Raw genomic sequence first — 23905 nt, 5'->3', positions numbered from 1 at the left:
CTAATGTCAACAGGCAGGAAGTTCTAAAGATTGGGAAAAGGGCAACTCAGGATCTCCACAGTCATGGCTAGTGAATTGTTCTCCTTCAAATGTTTTAGCAAGAAAATATTTAGAAGAGGTTGAAAGTTTAATAATTCTCTGCTGCTTGTACTTTATTCACCCGCAACAGTGGTATTCGGAGATCTTTCTTATGGAGAAGAAAAATCTGGCAGAGAGACTTCACAGCAGGTCTAAGAAGCCAGGAGCCAGAGAATAGCTTTGCACTTTTTAAAGAAGGGAAAGCTCAATAGAGCAAGCCATCAGGATGCTTCCAATAAAACCTGGAGGGAAGATTCATATGCAAAAAGTGTTCAACACCTTGAGGCAGAGTAGTAATTGTTTCTAGAATTCTGATGCTTAAGACTGCTATTTACAAATGTAGATATTTTGACCAGCCCTAGGTCTAATAGGCACCCCTCATGTTTGGCTCAACATGCAAACTTGATTTCTAGATAATAGTGTTGCTTTGTAATAATTTGGAGCAATACACAGTCATTTCAATTTACATTAGCAAACCCTTCCTCTTTAGACAGAAAACAAAGACTGGAAGTCATGAAGAACACTGGCATGCACAAGGACATCCCACAATATAGTGTTTTGGGTTTCAGGATGAAGGACAGGAGCAGGGCAATGTGTTCCTGTTCCTTGCTGTAAATTGCATCTGTAGTTAAATGGTTCTGATCTGTGTTCTACTGAAGTTAATGACCCATATTTTACAAGTCTGCTAAGAGTTTCATCCTCCTGGTCAGTTGCTTGAAATGGAAGATATAAAGCCAGGATAAGTGTGTGTCAATGTACTTGTTGTGAGCACATGTATGTGCATTTAAGAATTAGGCTGCTTTCAGACATGGAGCTTATTGCATTAGTTTGATGAATTAAAATCACAGTGCTTCTGTCCTGATTTCTAAAATTACTTTTACACTGCAGAACTTGTTGTGTTAAGGAACAGTAGCTTTTTCAGCTTTTTCATTTTATATATATAATAATGAGTATAGGACAATTTTACACAATTGATCTAGACTGGGTCATGGTAGAAAATTCTGTAAGGTGGGTAATTTGTGATATTTTCTATCATGTTGTCTCTGTATTCATGCAAGTTTTTATTTTGCCTGCCCCTGCAAAATCAGATTATAACAAAACTATATAGATTCTGGGCTTTGGTTTTGAGTTTCCACTGGCTGTGTTGGCATGTAGCACTAAGCCATAGTTTAGTGTGATGTGCATAAACCTCTCCTCCCTCCCTCCCGCACAGCTACAAGGAGATCAGAGCGAGCATTTTCAACTAACCACAGTTGCTTGTTATGTCCTAACCTAGATAAACTATGGTTAATGTTAACAAAGTTTTCACTAAACAAACCTCCTGGATTATCACTGTGTACATCTTTTTTTAAATAAAATAAAATAAACAATTGACATATCTATCTGCTGTGACAGGTGATGCATCTTGCAGATACTTGGACCCCAAGTTATTTAGGGCCTTATAGGCCATTACCAGTGCCTTAAATCAGTCTCAGTAGCACACAGGCAGCCAATCCAGTGTTTTGTAGGATCTATGTTACATTTTTTCCATCTGGCTGCCTCAGTCAATAACAAGATAGCCTCATTCTGTACTACCTGCAGCTTCTGCACTACCTGCACCATTTTAAGGGCAGGCCCACAAGGACCACATTACAGTAATCCAAATGCGAGGTCACCAGAGCATGGGTTACTGATGCCAGACTATTTCAATCCAAGAACAGCCATAGCTGACAAACCACCCAGATATTAAAAGAGATACTCCTTGTCACCAAGGCCACTTGGGCCTCCTATGACAACTTTATTTATTTATTTATTAGATTTATATCCCATCCTTTCTTGCAGTAGGAGCCCAGGGCGGCAATTATCCCTAAGCTACATATGTACTCTTTCATGGAGAGTTCTACCCTATCCAAAACAAGTTTGTCTCCCCAATTCCCAGACATGAGAACTGCTTATCTACAGTTCTTTCATCCCAGCAGCAACCAGCCATAGTTTATTCGCCTCTTTCCAGCTTGTCACCACTTCCAGGCTCTGGTCCAGCACATCTACAGACTGTCTTGATTCAGATGCAATGGAGAGAGAGAGCTTCCTGTCATTAGCATACTGGATAGAACCCTGTGAAATCCTGCAGCACAAAACACTAACAAAACCAAAGGCTTTATAAGTCAATTTCATGCTTTATTATTAGATCATCTGAAAGAGATTTCTTGCACTTTTATGAAAAATGGACAATGGTAATAAAGGAATGGGACTGAGTATAGAGAAATATGTGTACCAAATTAATGTCATCTGATCCATTAAAAAAAATCAATATCAATTGATTCTAACTCCTTTACAAATAAAGTCAAGTTTATAACTAGGTGTATAACGCTTGTTGGCAAAGTGGGACTGTCTGGTCATCAAACAGTCATCAAATTGTCTCCTCTCTAGTGGCCAATAACATAACATGAAGCTATCTCAACAAGTGACACTTGTCCTAGGCTGGCAATGCTATGATGGAAAAGCTCATTCCAGTTTTTGACTATGTGCCTGCCATAAAGCTGTTAGAGACACAGCACTTCTGAAAGGAAATATCTGCAGGTTATATGAGACTATGCTGAAAGACCAGTTGCTTCAGCAAAACAATTCTGAATAGATTGCAACATATCTTTCAAAGAAAACCCTGAAATTTAATTTGGCAATCATCCATTGTTTCTCCATTTGGCTCCCCTTGTATTTTCAGCTTGTACATTTCTAGCAACAGCCAGCTAGTTTTATACCAACTGTGAATAGATCCTGAGAACATTGGCTCAATATTGCAGTAAATGAGGGGCCCCTCTAGACTGGTGTTTTATTGCGGGTGTATTCTGCAATAATTGGGGGTGGATTTATTCTGCTTTATTAGTAGTTCTGCTACGCCTTCCCCAGTGCTACCACATTATTGCTGTCTGGGGGGAACAGCACAGCAAAAGCAGGACAAAAACACCCACAACATTTGTGGCATGAAGAGTTAGAGGATTTCAGCAGAAAGTTACAGGATATTCATATTGGAAATGAGGTGGTATGTCTGCCCCAAAACCTTTGCAGGCACAAACAGTATTGAAAGCAGGGTTGCTTATGACTGCCTCATTAGCATCATGACTACAAATCATCATGAATGGGCAATAAAACGGATGTCTGGACAGGCCCCTAGTAACTTATCCTTGCCCCAGTAACTTATCCTTGCCCCCATCTATAGCTTTAGCAGGTAGGTTTAATTTTTCGCTCAAAAGGGAGTACAACTGGGCAAGGCTAATCACATCTACATCCCACAGTACTGGTATGTTTTGTTCCAGCCTGTTACTGTAGCTATTGGGGACAGTCACAGAAAGCCCAAACTAAAATCAATGGGCTTAAGGATGCAATCCTATACTCACTTACCTCAGAGTAAGCCACATTGAACTCCAAAGGGATGTACTTCCAAGTAAAAATGCATAGGATTTAAGTATGATTTAAATATAATAGCCATAATAAAAAAAGCATACACTATATCATTGTAATGTCAACAATCACAATTCACTTAAAATATATCCAAAGTTTAGATGAGCATATAAAATAACAGGTCAGTTGACAATGTCTAAAACCCCCACTTTTGTCCTGCTTAGCCCCATCTCAGTGGGATCTCAGCTCAAGCTGCAAAGGAAAAGGCATGATAACCACAAGGCACTTCAAACACCCCACCCTCCCTCAACAGAAAGAGACCCTTCTCCAGGGTAGCCATGTGCCCTACTTTACAGAGGATAGACCTCTGTTTGAAGGAGCCTTCCTTCTGAAAGGGTACTGAGACCCAGTCTGGTTTAAAGTTAAGAGAGGGCAGGAGAGGCTTTGAAGTTGCCCATCAACAGTTAGCACCTGGACGAAGGAGTCAGCAGGCATGTAGGCCATCTGATAATAGCCTGCCCCACTGTGGTTAGATGCACTGTATTTATTTCTATTTAAATTATAGTAATAACTTGTAAATTTACATCTATACATATAATTGCCACATGCAAATGTTATGCAAATCTCTGTTCCATTTGGCAACAACTGCTCTGTGAAAACTCCTACAACTGGATGTAGAAAGCCCACACACACAGAGACATTATCATTCTCCACTCTTGTCCCCCAGCATACTGAATCCTACCTAGGGAGGACTGGAGTGAAGCCATCTGAAGCCAGTGAATGAGTTTGCTTTGCCACTTCCATCACTCTAGGTAACCTGGCTAAAAGATCTTGGCCTTTGACTCTTAGTCTGTGAGCCTGAGATACTGGGGAACAAAGATAGGAGGACACTCCAACCTCCTGCTAACCTGCACAAGTTATCTAGCAAAGGAATAGGCAATGTGGTGCCCTTTGGTGGTGGTCTCAGACTGTGCTCTCATCAGCCCCAGCCAGGATGGTCACTCGTAAGGGATGATGGGAGTTGCAGACCAATAACATCTGGAAGCCACCACATTTGCTATACCTGCTCTAGTAAATATATCCAGTACAGAAATATAGTGGCCAGGAGAGCTGACAAGCAGAGAAATTATGTGATGAGGAACAGCAAAGCTGCCTGAAGGTACTATTTTCCATCAAGTCTCACCAGGCTCTGTGTGGCCAGAGTGGTCAAAGGAGAGTGAGAGCCAATGGAAAAGATCAGTGGCCTCAGGAACCTCAAGCCCTGCCTTATGAAGACAGGAACATCTAGGAGTGATGGTATTGAGGCTCTTTTGGCTTAGGGTGAGGAGGATGGGGTTCCTTCTTTGTGCCAAGACTCCAGTGAAAGGGAAGTTGGGGGTTGGGACATGGGACTCTGCTTGTTTATGCTGATGGAGTAAGAGGGGAATAGTGACTTTAGGACTGAAGGCTGAGGTGAAAGACGGTGATTGGGTTAAGTGAGACAACCCTAGATTAGTCCATCACCACCATATTTTGGTTAGTTTACTGTGTAAGTGGATCATTAACAGATATTTTGTGATTTTGCTGTCTTTTCATGATTGTACTTTTATTGTATCTTTTTGTTATAATTTGCTCTTCTCCTTTGGGACAAAAATCAGTATATTTTATTTATTTATTTATTAAATTTATTAGTCGCCCATCTGGCTGGTTGTCCAGCCACTCTGGGCGACGTACAAGATAAAAAACAATACATTAAAACGTTAAAATTTAAAACCATAACAGTAAAAACCTAACCCACCCCAAAAGCCTGCAAACTCTAACATACTGTCACTGAATATAAGGTTCCACTTCACCATCATGACTACTAGACACTGGTACCCCCATCCTTCATGAGTTTGACCAATCCCCTTTTAAAGCCGGTCAAGCTGTAACATACTGTGTCACAACATACTGTGGTAGGGAATCCTATAAACTAATGATGCGTTCTGTTAAGTAGTACTGTCTCTTGCTTGACTGAATCTGCTGCACATCAATTTCATGGAACAAACTCAAGATGAATTTCTTGTAATATGGGACAAGAAAAAAAAGTTATCTCGCTATTTAAAGTTTATTAAAATATTTACATATTGACTGTTATGTGGGCATCTCAAGGTGGTATAAAACAATATCCTAAAATATAATACAAATACAGTTTTAAAAACTAAAATACAGTAAAAGAAACAATCAGACAATAAAAATATCCTTAAGAGCCCATAATGGCTGGCATCAGTAGGCAGCAAAAGTCATGGAAAGCAAATAGGTTTCCAGCATGACCCAGAATTGCATCACCACTGGTGTATGCCTTATTGCCAGGGGGAGACTACACCACAGAGAAGGCCCTCTGCCTAATTTATTTACACATGCTCCACATCGCACCCTGTCATTACCTCCTTCATTATCTCCTTTTTTTCTTTTTTCTTTAAAAAACTGAAAGGGAAAGTGCTGCAATCTCTTATCATTGTGATTGCCTTTTTTTCTGCACCATAGCCAGTTCTCCAGTATGATCTTTTTATGCAAAAACTGGTGAAAGCAAGTCCAGAGGAGTTGACCGGATGGGTCCATGATTTGATGAACATGCTTTTACCCAATGGAGCAGTGTTTGATGCTCTTAAACAGATGGTAGTTGAAGAAAACCCCAAATTAAGTAGAAGAAAACCCCAAAAGGTGGGTAGTTCACCTGAAGCATTATGGAGGTGGGAAGGAGGAGAGAAAAGAGCAAGATCAACAACTAACTGTTCCAGGTAGAGACAAAAAGTAGCACACCCTTCAATTGCAGTGTGAATTCAAGGAGAGGCTGGCCTTGTTCCAATGGAGGGGGAGGGATGTGCTTGCACCTGTTTTTAGATGCATCTGAAAGCACTGTTTGTTTCTCCAGGTCAGATGTTTGGTGCATTGAACTCCATGACAAGACCAGCACTGTCTAGCTTTCCTTTGACACCTGTGCTCCAGGGTAGCCAACATGACACCCTCCAGATGTTTTGGACTATATTGCCTATGCTGGAGCTGGAGCCAATGAGCACCATGTTGGCCACTCCTGCACTAAACCCTTTCGCCTATCCTACTTTATCAACCCACTTTGCTGTCCTGGGTTTTTTTTACATGTGATTTTAGTAAGCATATTTGCTTTAAATTACTTATTTTATATTTTAATTTTTTAATGAAACTTGTTTTAATGTTTGCTTTTGTTGGATTTGTAACAAATGCTTTAGATTGTCTTTTGTAAACCATTTAGAGGTTGTGAAGGGTAGGTAAGAAATATTATATATATATATAAAATTTTAAAAATAGATAGTATCTGCAAGAGGCCCTCTCCTGCAGTGCACAACAATCATTTGGGTATATAAGGGGTAAAATAATCCTGTATATCTTCATCCCAAACTGTATAGGGCTTTGCACAGTAGTATTGTTGTTGTTATATGCCTTCAAATTGATTACGACTTATGGCGACCCTGTGAAACCTTCAGCAGCATCCAACCACCCTGTTCAGATCTTGTAAGTTCTGGTCTGTGGCTTCTTTTATGGGATCAATCCATCTCTTGTTTGGCCTTCCTTTTTTCCTACTCCCTTCTGTTTTTCCCAGCATTATTGTCTTTTCTAGTGAATCATGCCATCTCATGATGTGTCCAAAGTAGGATAACCTCAGTTTCATCATTTTAACTCCCAATGATAGTTCTGGTTTAATTTGTTCTAACACCCAATTATTGGTCTTTTCGCAGTCCATGATATGCGCAAAGCTCTCCTCCAATACCACATTTCAGATGAGCTGGTTTTTCTCTTATCTGCTTTTTTCACTGTCCAACTTTCACATCCATACCTAGAGATACCGTGGTCTGAATGATTCTGACTTTAGTGTTCAGTGATACATCTTTGCATTTGAGGACCTTTGCTAGTTCTCTCATAGCTGCCCTCCCCAGTCCTAGTCTTCTTCTGATTTCTTGACTATTGTCTCCATTTTGGTTAATGACTGTGCCAAGGTATTGATAATCTTTGACAAGTTCAATGTCCTTGTTGTCAACTTTAAAGTTACATAAATCTTCTGTTGTCATTACTTTAATCTTCTTGATGTTCAGCTGTAGTTCTGCTTTTGTGCTTTCCTCTTTAACTAGTACCACAGCAGTACCAGCACCTTAAACATAGCCCAGTGTCTAATTGGCAGCCAGTGCAATTCTTCCAGCAGTGGCATAATATGAATGTGATTCTCTGCCCCAATGAGCTGTTGAGCCACAGCATTTTCAACTAGCTGCAGCTTCTGGACTAACTTTAGGGCACCCCCCCCCAAGAGTTTGTTAATTCAGTCTGGAGGTCTTCAGTGTATGGATAACCCCAGTCCAGAAAAGGCTGTAGCTGTTTTATAAGCCAAAGCTGGTAAAAAGCTGTCCTAGCCACTGAGATCACCTGGGTTTCTACTGACAGAGAGGGATCCAGGAGCACCCCCAGACTACAAACCTGTTCCTTCAGGGGAATCCAACCCCATTCCAAAGCAGGCAATTATCTGGACTTAGGAGCCACGTGTCCATAGTGTCTGTATCTTACCAGGGTTCAGATTCAGTTTGTTGGTCCCCGTCCAGCCCACCACAAGCTCCAGACACTGCTCCAGAGCTAGCGCAGCCTTTCCCAGTTCAGATGTTACAGAGAAACAGAGTGGAGTATCATCAGTGTACTGAGGACACCTTGCCTCATATCTCCTAATGACCACCCCAACAGCTGCATACGGATGTTAAATAGCATTGAGCCCCACAACCAGGCCTGAAGTCGACTGAAATGGACTGATAGATAATTGGTTTCATGTAGGAGTGTTGCTGTCTTGATCACCTTCCCCCAAAAGCAGATATTTGCAACTGGGTGGTAACAAACCAGTAGGTCAAGGCTGTGTCTTTTATTTATTTATTTGTTTTTATTATATTTATTTATTACATTTATACCCCACCTTTCTTTTCATGATTGAAACCCAAAGTGGCTTACGTATGGTTCCCAGGCAGTCTCTCATCTAGGCACTGACCAGACCTGACCCTGCTTAACTTCAGCAGGGTGCTGCCCTCATGTGCCTTCACACCATGGCCTGAAGACCCAGGCTTTTCAAGATCCTGTCTTTTCAAGAGTGGTTGAATCACCACCTTTTTCAAGATAACTGGGATCACTTCCTCCCACAAGGATGTGTTAGCCACACCCTGGGCCCACCCAATCACACCCCCTCAGCATGCTTTAAGAAGGCAAGATGGGCAAGAGTCGAGGAACACATGGCCAGGCGCATCGTTGCAAGCACCTTGTCTACATGATCAAACCTCATCAGGATGGTTCACTGAACTCCTCTCTGGAGACTGACACAAACGAGGAGTCAAGATGGCTTCAGAGGCAAACAACTTTACCCTCCAAGTGCCTTGCAAACAAGTCACAGAGTTAAATGTTGCACGTTTTAAAAACAGATTGCAAGTGATTATAAAATGTGGCAGGAGCCTCATGAAGTAGATGACACTCTTTGGTGATGGTACTCAATCTTGAATCTGTACTAGAATGAAAACGATGACTTGGATGGGAATGGGGTGAGGGGTGTCTGTTTTTTAATGTGATGTACTTTTTGGACAGTCCTACAGCCAGTACCCATTTGATCAGTCTCAAGAGCCATGTAGACAAGCCAAGAAATGTTGGCTCTTGAAAAAAAAATTGCTTCTACAAAAGAGGCACATTAGGCTTAAAGGCTTACATTTTCACTTTGAATAGATGCTACTTTGCAGCTAGTTGACAAGGGATAAAGATTGGGGGGCCTGGACAAGAGGGGCCCACAATGCTTTTTGGTGCTCTTAAGCATGCCAATTCAGAGGGGGACAAAAGGAAAGACTTCCTGTCACTTCTATGGCTTTTTCCACATGTGGGACCAACATGGGCAAATGCAGCAAAGCATCAACAGTTGCAAATGGGAGGAGGAAGGCTATTCCTCGTTTTGCATATTTATCCTTACTTGGAATGAATCGAAAGGGAAGTTGGACCATTGTTCACAGGGCTCCTTGTTTCACAGACGTTGACAGAAGCTGCCGTTTACAGGGGCTTTTCTTCCTGTTGTTTGCTTATGGAAAGTAAGTGGGAGTGACAAAAAAAAGAAGGAAAGAAGAGGGAAACAGGAAGGCACTGACCACAGTGCAGAACCAGTAACCTTGCCTGGTGTGTGATCATTAACCTTGCTGGAAAAGGCAGCTGGGAGCTCCTTTCGAAAGCTTGTCATTAGAATGTGAGCTGAGCCAGAGATACTGCAGACACATTTCCGGGAGGGTGTCTGTAGATTGGCTGCAAGTGTTTGAAATATCGGATCCACTTGGTGCCGGTCTGCCAAAATGAGGTTCCAGCAGCTCCTTTTGACCTGGATTTTGCTCCTCATCCTTGTGCTCCTGATCAACGGACAGAGGCCAGGTAAGAAAACCAGTGATCTGAATATGTTGAATGTCTCGACTGCCTTTTGTACATCTCTTCTACAGAGTGTGGGATTTCTAGGGTGGCTACATTTGAAGCCTGACTCTCTCTCTTTCTCTCAAGCTACTAGCCTCCCATAGATTTTTTGCGGCCATAACTCTCTTTGAGAGCAGAGTTTCCTTAATTGAGGCTGCATCTAACATGCCACTTTGAAGATTCAGTGCAAAGCCATTTATTTTCCTTCTTGTGAGAAAATAGCAAATTAAGAGTTAATGATCACATCAGCTCTATTGATGCTTGTGCAGCATAACGTGCTTTCTTTAAATGCTATATTTGGCTAGGCTGGAATGAAGGCTTTTGCTGTAATAAAGTCACAAAAGAAGCGCAATCTGTAAATGTAGCTTGGTCGATTCCTCTCTAAGCACTGTAGCCCTATGAGTAAACTGGAACCTCTAAGGAGCACAGCTTGCATTATTCAGGTTGTGTCTGTGCAGATATTCATAAAAGACTACTGTCCTATGTGTGGGCAATGCAATTATTTCACTGTTTGCCATGAGAAATTACCTATTCTGGCAAATAGCTGCCTAGACTGCTGCTTTATTGATTCTTAGGATGATATAACAGTTCTTTGATTACCTTGATCAGAGAGAGGGAGAATAGGCTTTGGTTGTTTTAACCTTCCACCTCATTTGCCTTTTCTGACCCAGAAATACACTCGCTCAGATTCCTACAGCTTTTGACAATTTTTAACTAAGCTGTGAAAGAGTGTCAGTTGAAATCAGATCTAATATGCTGATTCCTGAGAAGAGTAAAATATTTGCATAATTGCCCTCCCCACCCCACCCTGTCCACTTTTCAGAAGGCAGATTCGCTTTTCTGAATGAAGCTGACAGCTCCAAACTACTTACTGTGTGGTGGTCTCCTTTGCTTTACTGATATAAGTCTCTAGAGTGAATTGTTTGAAATGGAACCACAGCCTTAGGCAAAAGGAACATTGCTGGTGATAATGTGCACTTCCAGTCCTCTTTGGCTGACAGTTAAAAATGAAGCAAGGATGGGACAGAGGGGAAGCATCATATAGCCATCAATCTGCCTTTTGATGCACAAATAAAGCCACACCAGTGCAGTTGAAGAGGCAGTCTACATCTATGGTGAAATCAAAAAGTAACCCTAAAGGACATTTGAGTCTCCCTAAAGGCATCTGAGTTTTCAGTCCTGCAAAGCATCTTAACTGGATAATGGGGGAGGGGGGGAAGAGTTGCTTAGTATGTTTCTGAATCATTTTTCAGGTACCCAGCACCTGTCAGAATGTTGGTAAATACAATGTGATTTCGCCTGCCATATATCTGCATCTGTTAAACAGGTGAAGGCGTATTTAATAAGAATATAGAAGAGTTGCTCATGGTAGACGAATTGTCTGTCCATCCTACCATTCCTCTAACATTGGATCTAGAGATTATGGGAACATTACATTTTATATTTTGACCTTCCTTTAAAGGAACATAGAGAAGCATTTTGGCTTCCCAACTCTCTTGGGAGATAGTGGCTTGCTGTGGCCACCCACTGATCATGAGAAGGAAGCTTTGAATTAACATTTCTCACATCAAAAACTGGCCACTATACTGGCCTGAGAACTTTATTGCCCAACCTTTCCAGTAGCAAAAGGCTCAGAGAGGACCAGTAATCCACTTTTCCCTAAAAGTGTTCAAACATGCTTTGCATACCACCCCTGTAAAGTAGGCCACTATTATTGTCTCAGGAGGAAGGGTGATGCTGAGAAATAACATTTTGCCCCCAATGAATTTAGAACTAAACTGAGACTGGAACAAGCTAATATATAACCACAACACTACCCCAGTTCCTTAGCTGATAAGGATGCCGTTACCCTGAATATCTTAGCTAAATATGGTATTTCGAGTGTCTGTGAAAGTGGCTTATCTTTTTCAGAGTAATACCACAAATGCAAAAGTATTTTCTTTCTTATTTAAAGACTGTTGTACTGATATCCAGGTGTCCTCTTTCATTATTTATTCTCTTTGTCAAATCCCCATTTTCCATATAAAATGCTCTCTAGGCAATTTACAAAATTTAAAGAAAAAAATTAAACCCTGAAAGGGTTTTAAGGGCTCTTCCACACAGCCATTTTGTTCCATGCATTAAAGCCAAAGATCATGATTCAACCAAGTGTAAACACTTTTTAAATCCCATTAATTTCAAAGGGACCTGTAGGGCAATCCTATGCCTGTTAACTCAGAAGTAAGCCCCACTATAGTCACTAGGCCTTATTCCCCAATACATTTTGAAGATTATTGTAATCCCCTTCAACGCAGTAGTGCTCACTTCTGAGTAGACATGTATAGGAATGTGCTGTAAGAGTACCTGCGGTTTGGCTGGATTATATTCATGGATAGCTGAAGGTTCTGTAGGGTTGGTCTAAGATTTCTGAAAAAATGGATAATTTCTCAAAAAAATGGAGTGCTTCTAAAATAAGGCAGCTTTGCTACTAGAAATCCCCTTATGGATTTTGTACTTCATGATTAGTACGAAATTGAAATCATGATCTTAAGAGAAATCTCACATGTGCAGAAGATGACATCTTGCAGGAAGCAGACACACTTTATGCCTCTTCCAAAATACCTCTGACACCAAGCAACAACCATTCTTGTTTCTCTGGTATGCATTTTATATCTTGCTGTTTTGTCTCTCCTGTCTTCCAGTTAACCTGGCTTCAAGGCGAAAACTCCACAGACATCACTGTTCCCACAGGAGATGCATGCCCCTTCATTCCAGAGTGCCCTTCCCCTGAGGTATCCGAAATTCTACAGCATTTGGGATAAATTTAGGCAAGGGTCATTCATAAGGGTTTGGTAATAAAATGAGGCACCAGTAGGATGCAACTATCAAAGTATGCTCCTCTGGCATTGCTTAGGAACAGTGTCGGGGAGCACTGAATGGCTTCTCCAGAATATATCCATTTGTAAACTCATGCTTTCATTTCCAAACAGTTTAGGGGGCATTTTGCTAACCCCAAACCACAAACAATTTCTTTTGGCCTCCGTTCTTCGTGATTTTATTTGCACTGAAAATAGAGCAAGGGGGAGGAGCAGTGGGGATGGGAATGAACTCAAGGGGGTGAGAAACAACACAATAAAAGTACTTGTTTTATGTGAACTCCAGGGCACGGTTCCAAATGAGTGAGTAGTACTGGGCTCTCTGTCAATTATTTCACTCTCTGAAGCTGCACAGAGAATGGGACCCATTTGACACCCTGCTGTCCTGCTGCAGTTTTCTACTAGCCAAAGGCAAAGCCTTTTCCTGGCTTGCACAAGAAAGTGAAAATATTTCATTACTATAAAATCTAAAAGGTGAATCCCTTGGGCAGAATCACCCTACAAATATATCTCAGTTAAGAATAAGGGGATACAGTCTGTAATAATCAGGGCCACGCGAACTTGCTAAATGCAAAGGATGGCGTCTGACTAAGTCATACTCAGAGTAGACCCACTGAAATCAGTGGACTTAATAATTACTTATGATTAATTTAAATCCATTCCTTTCAGTCTGGCTATTCTGAACATGACTACATTGAATACCACCCAGAGACGCTTTTGTCTGATGGTATTGGATGCCTTTATAAGATTTTTTTCCCCACTTTAGTCCACCTATGGCAGGATTCACATGAAATCATGTCAAGGGTCTAATGTTCAATTGTTAAGACTCTCACTAGTTTTCTTTAACACCCTCCTTCTATTCCTTTAACAGCAACATGACACACAGAAATGCAGCAGATCATGCTTTCTCAACCTGGAGAATTTCTTCATGTCAGGCTGTTCTTAGAGATACAGAAATATGTTACATCAAAAACAAAAGAAACTCTTATCATTTAGCTCCATAACAGCCACGTTTTGCTGAATGTGCACCCTTTTAAACCGGGGATGCCCTCCAGATGTTGTTGAACTTCATCTCCCATCAGCCCCAATCACCATGGCCAATGATCAAGAATCATGCCAATTCAATCCAGCAACATCTGGAGGGCCATAGGTTTCCCACCACTACTTCAAACATTCCCGTTTCACCACTGGGTAGCTGCTCCAGGGAAATGTGGTTAGGGGCTAAGGATGTTTTTTTAAGGGTTGTATCCTAGACTGATTTGGTAAAGATGAAAGAATTCAAATGCCCTTTTATACAAGATCCAAAAGAGCAGCTATGTTATTTTATAGCAAGAAAAAGACAAAGTGTGAGGAGGCATAGACTAACAAGCTTGCCCTGGCAGGAGCTCATGTGCCATCCTATTCAAAATAGTGAGTAGCAGACTGTTTGAAGGAAGAACTGGGAGGTCTTTGATTTAAGATTGCATTCCACTGTATAAAGCTGAAGTAGTACATTTGAAACCAAGTGGGGGTCCTGCAGCTTAAATAATGGGAGGTGCAAAGGATCAATGGTCTACAGTCTATGGCACCATATAAATGCAAACACTTTTGCCACTCCAGAAGCACACAGGTAAAACATGTAAATATACCACAGCAAGGATCAAAAGGATGCCAAACCTCCCTTTTGGAGAAGCATACCATTTACAGATGAATAAAACATGCCATTGATAGCTCTCTCTCTCTCTCTGTGGTATGGATAATGGCATAGCCTTAGGTAGTTTAGTTGTAATAAATAAAAAATGACTATAATCCCAAAAATCAATTCTCTTAAAATGTCAACTAATCAGGAGTGAGCATCTTTAAGGGCCAGTAACTGCCTTTCAAAAACAATTTACATTTTCTAAGCAGCTCCATTGAAGTAACCAGTGCCCGTGCTTGAAACTCTTATGAAATCTATCTGTGCAGAAGCTGGGAGAAAACTACACCCATCTCAAATATTTCTGACACCATGTGTCAGCCAGTTTTATTTACCTGTTCTTTATCTTGCATCATCAATGCCACTCTGGCAGAGCTTGGAAAAGTTAGTTTTTTAATCTACAATTCCCATCAGCCCCAGCCAGCATGGCCACTGTAGTTAAAAAAAAAAAAACTTTTCCAAGCTCTGCACTCTGGGCTTGTTTGGGAGAAAGAGTGGAATATAAATTGAATAAATAATAACAAATAATGTGCGTAGCATTTTACAGCATGTAAGAGTGCAGGTTCCTATCTCAAGGGCTAACAAAACATCAGTGACATAAGAGCCCTGCTGGATTGGACCAAAGGCCTATCTAGTCTAGCATTTTGTTCCCATAATGGTCAACTAGATGCCTATGGGAAGCTCACAAGCAGCATGTGAGCACAATAGCGCTCTCCCGGCTCATGTTCCCCAGCAACTGGTATTCAGAGGCACACTGTCTTGGATGTTAGAGATAATATATAGCTACCATGACTAGTAGCTATTGATAGCCTCATCCTCCATGAACATATCTAACTTCCTTTTAAACCCATCCAGATTAGTGACATCACTACATCTGTGGTAGCGAATTCCATAGTTTAACTATGTGCTGTGTGAAGAAGCACTTCCTTTTGTTTATCCTGAATCTACCATTCACAACCAAGGAGACAGGAGAGGAAGGGGGGGCAGAAGCAGAGGCAGGAGTAAACAGGGAAAGAATGTGTGTTATGTCAGTTACATGTAACTTAGGCTTAGTTACAAAGGAAGTCAGTGTAGGTCAGAAGCAAGGAATATTAATTATGCCCAAAGCAACCTGCATTGAAATACAAGTGGGAATCTCACACCACCAGAAAACAGCTGATGTTCGTAAGACTCAAGAAGCTTCAGTAAACAAAAACTAAGAGTTCTTCCATATAAACATCACCTTTGCTTATACGTTATGCTATAAGTAACCAAGGTGGGGAATGTGTGAGCATCCAGTCTGCATTGATGTCGGAATTACTTTTTAAGATTTTTTTTAAAAAAACTCTTTTTTTAAAAAAAAATGTTTTTAAAGATACTTTGTTTTAATATGTTTTCAGATGTGTATGTTTTAATATGTTTTTACATTTGCTTTCTTTTAATATATTTTAAAGACTTGTTTTTAAGATGTTTTAGAATGGTTTTTAGAGTTTTTGCTTGCTGCCCCGGGCTCCTTCTGGGAGGAAGGGTGGGATGGATGGATGGATGGATAAATAAATAAATAAATGCCTCATCACCACCATGCTAACTTTTTCAAGATCCTAATCAGCTACAGCACTGGTCTTTCAGAAATACATTATATGCACTTTTAGAGAAAGATGATTTTAAAAAAAGCTTTAGTAGCAAGGCCCACCTGTGTGTCAATTACAGCAGGTGGCAGATTAAGCGAGAGCTGAGTGGTATCAACATAAAGATATCAAGCCAAAGCAATCACATCAGCTCACTCAGCATGCAGGAATTTAGGAGCATTGTAGAATTCAGAAGTGGGAGGAGAGGGAGTCCTAGAGCCACTAGCTGTACAGAGTGGATTCAATCATCTCCTTCCTGTACTCGCAGCGTTTCATGACCGTGTAGCCAGTTTCTAATGTGCCTTGAAATACAATGCATGCAAGTTGATATTACAGAGCCTGGGTAATAAATATGCACTTAGGTGAATTTCCTACCCCTCCTTACGCAGAACATCTATTTGCAAGACTAAAAGCTCTTTTGTGGCTAGTTACATTTGGGGAACTGCTTGCTCGTAACAACAGAAACAGCCAGTGAACAGAAACACATGCTCTTAACTATGACCTGGTCTAGAGATATTTTGAGCAACTGAAATATTTTTGTGTGTCAAGCAAGGGAAGGGAAAGGGCGGGGACAGAGTTCAAAATTTCAAACGTGGATGCAAAGGTTTCACGATGCATTCTATACAGCAATATGTATGTGGCAACTTCCTGTGTATTGGTTTATAGGGAGGTAAGCCATGTATGGAACCCACACGTTTTCAAGCTGACCGCTCACAGGAGTACTAATGTTCTTAAACAGTTAAGTATTTGTCAAATCTAGGCTCTGTCCATGGTTCTGGGTACTGCTGCTGTTCCCTATGGATTAACCCACTAGAGCAGCGATGAGGAACTTATGACCCTTCAGATCGGGAGTAGTGAACCTGGTGGCCTCCAGATATTGTTGGACTCCAAGTCCGACCACCCCGAGCCTGCATAGCTAATAAGGAATGATGCAGTCCAACAAGATGTAAAGGCTCCATGCTAGCTACTCCAGATGTTGCTGGACTACTTCCATCATCCCCAAACATTGGCCACACTGGCTGGGGATGATGGGAGGCAGAGTCCAACATCTTCTAGTTCACCATGGTCTACAGTAGAGTTACAGGTAGTTGAGCTGCTGTTGCACAGGTAGTAGCACCTTAAGATAAAATAAAGCTAAGCTTACCAGGAAGGCCTCTCCTTCATGTTTCCTACATGAGGCTGCTTAGGGCTGTTAACATGTATTCGTCACACATTATATAATGTTCCATGATAGCTCATGAGGCTCAGAGCCATATTTTTGTCTAACTACTTGGCAATAATTTCAGTTCCCACACAATTGCCAATCGTGATAAAAGAGTTGTGTGTCAACATAAGGTTTATTGAAATTTGAAATATTCCTTTTAAAAACCAGTCCAGTAATAAGAAATGCCTTGTAGGCACTTTCATCATATTACTTTGGAGAAGAAATATTTAAATTGTTAATGGAAAAATGAGCAGAGCTGTCTGATGTATTCAGTCATTGCACTGACCTAATTTTGAGATTAGATTACAAAAGAGAATGTTTTCTCTGCTAGACTTTTTACTGTGGCAGCAGATTCATAACGTCCTTTAAAACCCTAGCCTGCTCTTGGAGAGGATGAATTGCTACGGACAAGACAGAGGCATGAAAGGTCATAGCCGTGCTATGGCACTTGAATGCAAGTAGGTCCCACTAACAGAGAACAGAAATTCTATTAATAATATTTATAGTGTGTCATCAGGGTACACAGCATCTTACAGAGTTACATACACAACACAGTCAAGTCCCTGCTCGCAAGGAGCTTACAATTAGGGTGGCCGTTTAAGGATTACCACAAAAGAGGAAATGTCTTACAAAGAAAAGAGAGGGACAAAAGATAACACAGATTTGCATAACATATGTGCATACTAATGTATGATGCAAATTTAGAAGGACTTAATATAATTTAAATAGTAATACAATACAGCTCACCATGGTGACCCTTGTGCTTTCCAGTGCTAATTGTAGATGGGCAATGTCCAGGCCCCTTCTCAGGGTTCTTCATGAACAAGACAGCCCTCAAAACAGAGGACTGTCCTTTGTGAAGGACACATGTCCCAATGTTGGGCTGGGCATCAAAAAATTCCATAGACCCTGCACAGCTTGAGCCTTGTCATATTTCAGGTCTTTTCAGTGGTGGCTCCCTGACTGTGGAATGCTCTTCCCAGAGAGGTCTGCCTGGCACCATCACTACTACTCTTTAGGCACCAGGTGAAGACATTTTTATTTACCCAGGCTTTTTGCTCCTAATTGGTGTTCATCTTCTAGTTGGGTGGGATGTGATGTGTCCTTTTTATGCTATTGTTGGATGCGCACTTTTAGTTAATACTGGGTTTTTTCTCTGATGTATTTTAAAAGTTATATTAGATGCTTTAAAAACTTTAAGTCACTTTGAGACAATAATAATATTTTCAAAAAAGGCTCTTAATGCATAACAGACCCAAAATTGGTATGATACAGAGTGGTGTTATGGCGCAAGGGCACCTGAAGTAACTATTTAGAGAAATCAGTCAACTACATCTTTATAGAAAGAAAATAGGGAGGGACAGGATATGGCCCCATCTGCACTATACATTTAAAGTGGGACCATATCCATTAAACAGTCTTGACTTCTCCCAAAGAATCCTGGGAAATGTAGCTTGTTAAAGATGCTGAGAATGGTTAGGAGACCCCTATTCCCCTCACAGAGCCACAATTCTCACAGTGGTTTAACAATAAATCCCTCCTCCCTGGGTTTAAAGTGGTATGATACTGCTTTAAATATATACTGCAGAAAGGACCTACACTACACTACAAATTTATGTAGTGTACACTACAAATTTATACTGGTTCTATATTATTTTAACTGTTATGGCGCCTTCCTCATGGAAGCAAATGTTGAAGACTGTAGGTGTTGAGAAGGAATTCTTAGAGAAATCTACAAACCCACCTGCCTCTCATATTAAACATATTAAGGTGGCCAGATAAAAAGAGGACAGGACTTCTGCACCTTTAATAGGGAATTTCAGGAGATTCTCTTCTATACAACTATTAAACATACAGGGCATATATATTAAAAATATTAAATTTATTTCTATTTGTTTGAAGTTTGTTTTAAAAGTGGTTCCTGGGTCTGAGAAGGCTGAAGAATACCATTCAAAATACAATGTGGTATTTTAATGATATATTGTTTTACTCGTGGATTGATTGTCCTTTTAGTACAACCTGTTATTTTTAATATGGAATATAGATGTCTACTTAGCTGACTGTATTATAAAAAAGTATATTCTCTACAAGGAATTTACTTCCAAGGACACAATATTGCTTATTACTGACAGGAAACTGAGACACAGCTGAATTGGGCATAAGACTCTAAACACAACCTACATTCATCACAAGATCTCCACCTGTTTGACCAGCAAAGTCTTTTGGACATGCAGCAATTTGTATGTTTGCTCAAGTATTATCCTTCAAGGGTCTCAAGTGAGCATAGTCAGACTTGTAGGCTCCTCTAAGCATCTACGAACTGCAACTGCTGTTTGAATAATGTACTTATTTAACTGGCTTCTAAACAAGGTGTGGGGGACTAGGCAAATGTATCCTGTTTACCTGATCCAAATCGGCTGGTACAAGCAAACCTATGACTATTGCACTCAAACCTCTAGGTTTCAACTGAAAGCAGCACACCTGATGAGAGCATAATTGAATCGCTACAATTTTCTGTTGTTAAACAGTTCCCTTAAAAGCTGCACATGCTGCAAAATGCAAGCCTGTAGTAAGGAAAGAGCAGCTTGAAAACGTGACACGCCCTCTAACTTCCTTGGATAATAAGTGAGCAATATTTCTCCTTCCATACCTTAACAGTTCCTTGCAATCACATAAGAGATGCAATTATCTTAATGATGAAATGGTTACAAATGGCCATTGTGGGGCTTTCCTGGCCACCAGAAAGTCAACTGCTGCTGGCTTTGAAAAAGTTCAACTATTTTCAAACATCTGTTCTTCCCCTTGCCTCTTTTAAAAGCTGGGAACTAGATGTATAGAAGTGGAATCTTAAGAGCAGTGCTCCTCTGCATGGTTCTAGCCTGCCCAGTGATGCCCTACTCCCAAATACTCAATTAAGCACCTCCCCCCATTTTAATTGTTTTCACTACTGACACTCAACATTCAAATGGCTACTAAGCATGCTCAATCCTCAGTGAGATTTTTTGTGTATATGTGTGTAAAAGGTAAAGGTGTCCCCACACTTACCCTAGTGCAAGTCATTTCCGACTCTTAGGGTGACACCTTGCAACGTTTACTACGCAGACCGTATATATGGGGTGGGATTGCCAGTTCCTTCCCCGGCCTTTCTTTACCCCCCAGCGTATGCCGGGTACTCATTTTACTGACCACGGATGGATGGAAGGCTGAGTGGACCTCGACCCCTTTTACCGGAGGTTCGACTTCCTCCTTCCGTTGGAATTGAACTCCGGCTGTGAGCAGAGCTTCGGCTGCGTTACCGCCGCTTACCACTCTGCACCACAGAGGGTCATATATGTATATGCGTGTAGGTGCCAATTTTTAAAAAAATGTATTTTGGCAAACCATGGGGTTTTCCTGGGCATGCTGATATCTACGTCGTTTTTTTGTGGCCCTATTTGGCAACATATTCATCAGCACTCATCACCTGAGTTCACTATTGCAGGGATTTTAAAAAAAAGGTTTGACCACCTTAATACCAGGATTTTAAATCCAGTCTGGTTTACTCTTCCCAAAATACAGCTTCTACCAACAGGCTGAGAAAATGAATGAAGTCGAGATGTCCAAATAACAGATTTGATAGTGGCACTGTTGTAATCTATGTAGGTGTCTCATAAACCATCATCAAGAAACATTCAAAAAACTTATTAGAGGCTTGTTGGAACAAGCTTCACAGGAGTTTTGGGTTTCTCTAAGCAGGAAGAAAACAATGAAGAACAAAGGGATCTTCTCCAGGAGCTTCGGGGAAATCATCAGTGCAATATGATCACCATTCTTTACTTCACATCAACACAGCACTCAAGCAGCCAGAAAGCAAATTTTACAATATTAGAACAGTTATGTGTCATTAAAAAAACCACATTGGTATATTAACAGTGCTTATTCACACGCCTGTATATCTTTAATACCCAACTAAGAATATGCAAGAAAGAAGCCATTGTTTCATAATCAATATAATTAGTTTAAATATTTGTAAAAATGCCTATTGGATGTTTGAAGCCACAATTTTTCAATCACCTTTCCCAATCTCTCAAGACTAGGATGACATTGCTAGGTGCATTCCTGTTTTCTAGTGGAAAATTCTTTAAATACTAATCAGCCATTCTTGGAAAGTCTTACAAGCATGACTCAACCTTCCTTTAGAGTTCCACTCATACAAGTGGAGAATATACCAGAGCTATGCTGAATGCTGGCTTGGCAGAACTGGGGTCTTATCAAACAGATCAACCTAGTCTTTCTCAAAAAGTATTCCTGGTTGTATTTGTACTAATTGTAATGTTTACAGCTTATGTTGAGGTTCGGTTATTTCTTTAAAGCATGTTTGTAACTGTATATGTTGTAAAATTGTACTTCAAATAGCACTGTCATATTAAATAATCTTTGTACAATTTTTTTTTAAAAATTGTATTCTGTACATGGAAATTACCCACCTCCAAAGATTTGTGAAGTATTTGCTTAATTTGTAAATTTCATAGAGAATCAATGTAAACTTTAATAACCTATGTAGCTAAATAAGATATAGTATAAATCATGCTATTTCTTTTCTTCCTTTTTAAAAAAATAAACCTATTATGTTGATAGGATTTAGGCAGTTTTAATGCATTCACTTTAAAGAAATTATGGCTGTCTAGATCCTGCTTATGGGCTTCCCATAGGCATCTGTGAGAACAGAATTCTGAACAAGATATGCCCTTGGCCTGATCCAGCAGGGCTCTTCGTATAACCCAAATGAAACAAGAACTATTCACATTGTAGTTTCTCCCCTTTGGAGATACATGCTGAAACTGAAAATCAATACCAATTTTACAAGCCAGCATACAATATCCCATGCATGCATCACAATAAAAACATCACATCTAGTTCCAACCGATAAGGAACCAGACTGAGGACAAATGCCACAAACCCATATATGTCTACTCTGAAGTAAGTGCCACTGAGTTCAACGGGACATATCCCCACATAAAGAGGAATAGGATTCTAGCCTAAGTTACTGATATTTTCTAAACTATTACTTTTTCATGGAAGTGTCCCTGCCACAGAAGTGAATGAAATGTCTGTTCGCTAGCAGCTTTGGGATAGAATTGGTATTCCTTGTCACAGGAGATCTCCTAAGATTTAAAGAACAGAAAAATCCACTGATTTACATGGTACCAAATTCCAAATAAATATCCATGCTACTTTGTAGCAAAACCAGCCTAGAGTTCTGTGACACCTTAAAGACTAACCAACAAGTTGTGAAAAACATTTTGATAGACTACAGTCTACTTTGTCAGATACACAAACACATCACACCACACAACTTTTAAAAAGGGGAGTGGGTTCCTTCTAGTGCACAGATGCTTATTGCCAGAAGAAATGTGTTGGCATTGCCAATGCGGTGCCCACCAGATGTTTCTGGATTTGCTGCTCCTATCAAGCCCAGCATGGCCAAGAGTCATGGATGATGGAAGTTGTGTAGCCCAACATCTGGAGGGTACCACATTGGCTATGCAAAGTGCTACAAGGCTGTTGACATCTGATCCAAAATAACCCCTGGCGCTGACCACAAATGCTTGTGAAAGTGTCCATATACCGTTATAAGTAAGCTCCACAGCAGATCCCATGCTTCGCTTGTAAGCTGTATTCCTATGGGGAGTAAGACCCATTTAGCTCAATGGACCTTCCAGGTAGATAGGTGTAGGAATGTGTTGTCAGTTTCACTTCTCAGACATTGCTCTAGCAAAGATGGCTTTTTCAAAAAAGCCTCTCCTTGAGGCTTACATCACACTTAAAGAATGGCATATTTATCATCACACTAGTGGCAATCGTATACAGAGTCAGTTTCTGCCATTTTATATGCATCTCACCCAGCACTACTCATGGTGTTATGTAAGGCCTATTTAGTTGTTCTGTCATCCACTTACTGGCCCCACACCCCCATCACTTCCACTGATGGCCTTACCTCTGCACACTGAAGGAGGTCTGAACGTTCCTTCAGCAGTTAGAACCCTGGTTGTGGAGAGTTCTAGATCGCATGGGGGATCACTCTTATGTAGAACAGCACCCCCCTTCAGACCTTCCCCTCCAATGCTTAAGAGGGTAGAGGATGAGGCTGGCAGGGGACATGATGGCAATGCCACCAAGCACCATCCTGCTCTTCATGAGATGGGAATTACATGAAGGGATGATGACTGAAAAGGTCTATACTGGCCTATATGAATGGGACTAATGTGCAAGTTTTCAAAAAGCTGGGGCCAAAGGAACCATTCTGAATGGGATATATGTCCAATTGTAGCAGACAGACAGACCTGGGACAGAAACCCTCAGACATTTTTCTCAAGCAAATGGAAGGTCAACTGCTATCTGCTTCCATTTGCATGCTGATGGAAGTGTTTTTCATAGTCTGATATTTACGCACAGGGGGAGCAATCAACTCATAGCCAGTTCTGTCTCCAAACACATTGTAATGCATCTGAGGCATGGAACCGGTTCCCACAGTCTCTTGGGTTATCTCAGGATTAAGCTATTTGATAGCCTTATCCAGGCAGATTGCATTCCCCTTTAATTACTCTTCAATGGAAAAAGAAATTTTGACCTGGCTCTAGAGACACCTCTTGAACAGAGCACATTCACATTG

At 40.7% G+C, this 23905-nt stretch overlaps 1 protein-coding gene across 7 annotated transcripts; it reads left to right on the top strand.

The window, feature by feature from the left end:
- The first annotated feature begins 9583 nt into the window (after window positions 1-9583).
- Window positions 9584-21822, top strand: APELA (apelin receptor early endogenous ligand). Of its 7 annotated transcripts, none has more exons than XR_009757861.1 (4): window positions 9584-9876; window positions 12594-12683; window positions 18193-18279; window positions 20989-21822. XR_009757861.1 is itself a non-coding variant. In XM_061584361.1 (3 exons), exons 1-2 carry the CDS (start codon window positions 9801-9803, stop codon window positions 12680-12682), a joined length of 165 nt encoding a protein of 54 aa, XP_061440345.1. In that variant the 5' UTR covers window positions 9584-9800; the 3' UTR covers window position 12683; window positions 20986-21821. The 7 variants fall into 7 exon arrangements, 5 of the variants coding, with proteins under 5 accessions (XP_061440345.1, XP_061440347.1, XP_061440346.1 ...); XR_009757860.1 differs by having other exon boundaries at window positions 20812-21822; XM_061584361.1 differs by lacking the exon at window positions 18193-18279 and having other exon boundaries at window positions 20986-21821.
- Window positions 21823-23905: the final 2083 nt, after the last annotated feature.

Source organism: Rhineura floridana, chromosome 9 (assembly GCF_030035675.1).
Source record: "Rhineura floridana isolate rRhiFlo1 chromosome 9, rRhiFlo1.hap2, whole genome shotgun sequence".
NCBI classification, from domain to species: domain Eukaryota; kingdom Metazoa; phylum Chordata; class Lepidosauria; order Squamata; family Rhineuridae; genus Rhineura; species Rhineura floridana.
This window is presented reverse-complemented; position numbering and strand designations above follow the sequence as displayed.

What these genes read in the sequence shown, in the direction of transcription:
- APELA (XM_061584361.1), top strand. Translation starts at nt 9,801, where the DNA reads ATGAGGTTCCAGCAGCTCCTTTTGACCTGGATTTTGCTCCTCATCCTT. An exon ending in GATCAACGGACAGAGGCCAG is followed by an intron (nt 9,877 to 12,593) that starts GTAAGAAAACCA and finishes CCTGTCTTCCAG; the next exon opens with TTAACCTGGCTTCAAGGCGA.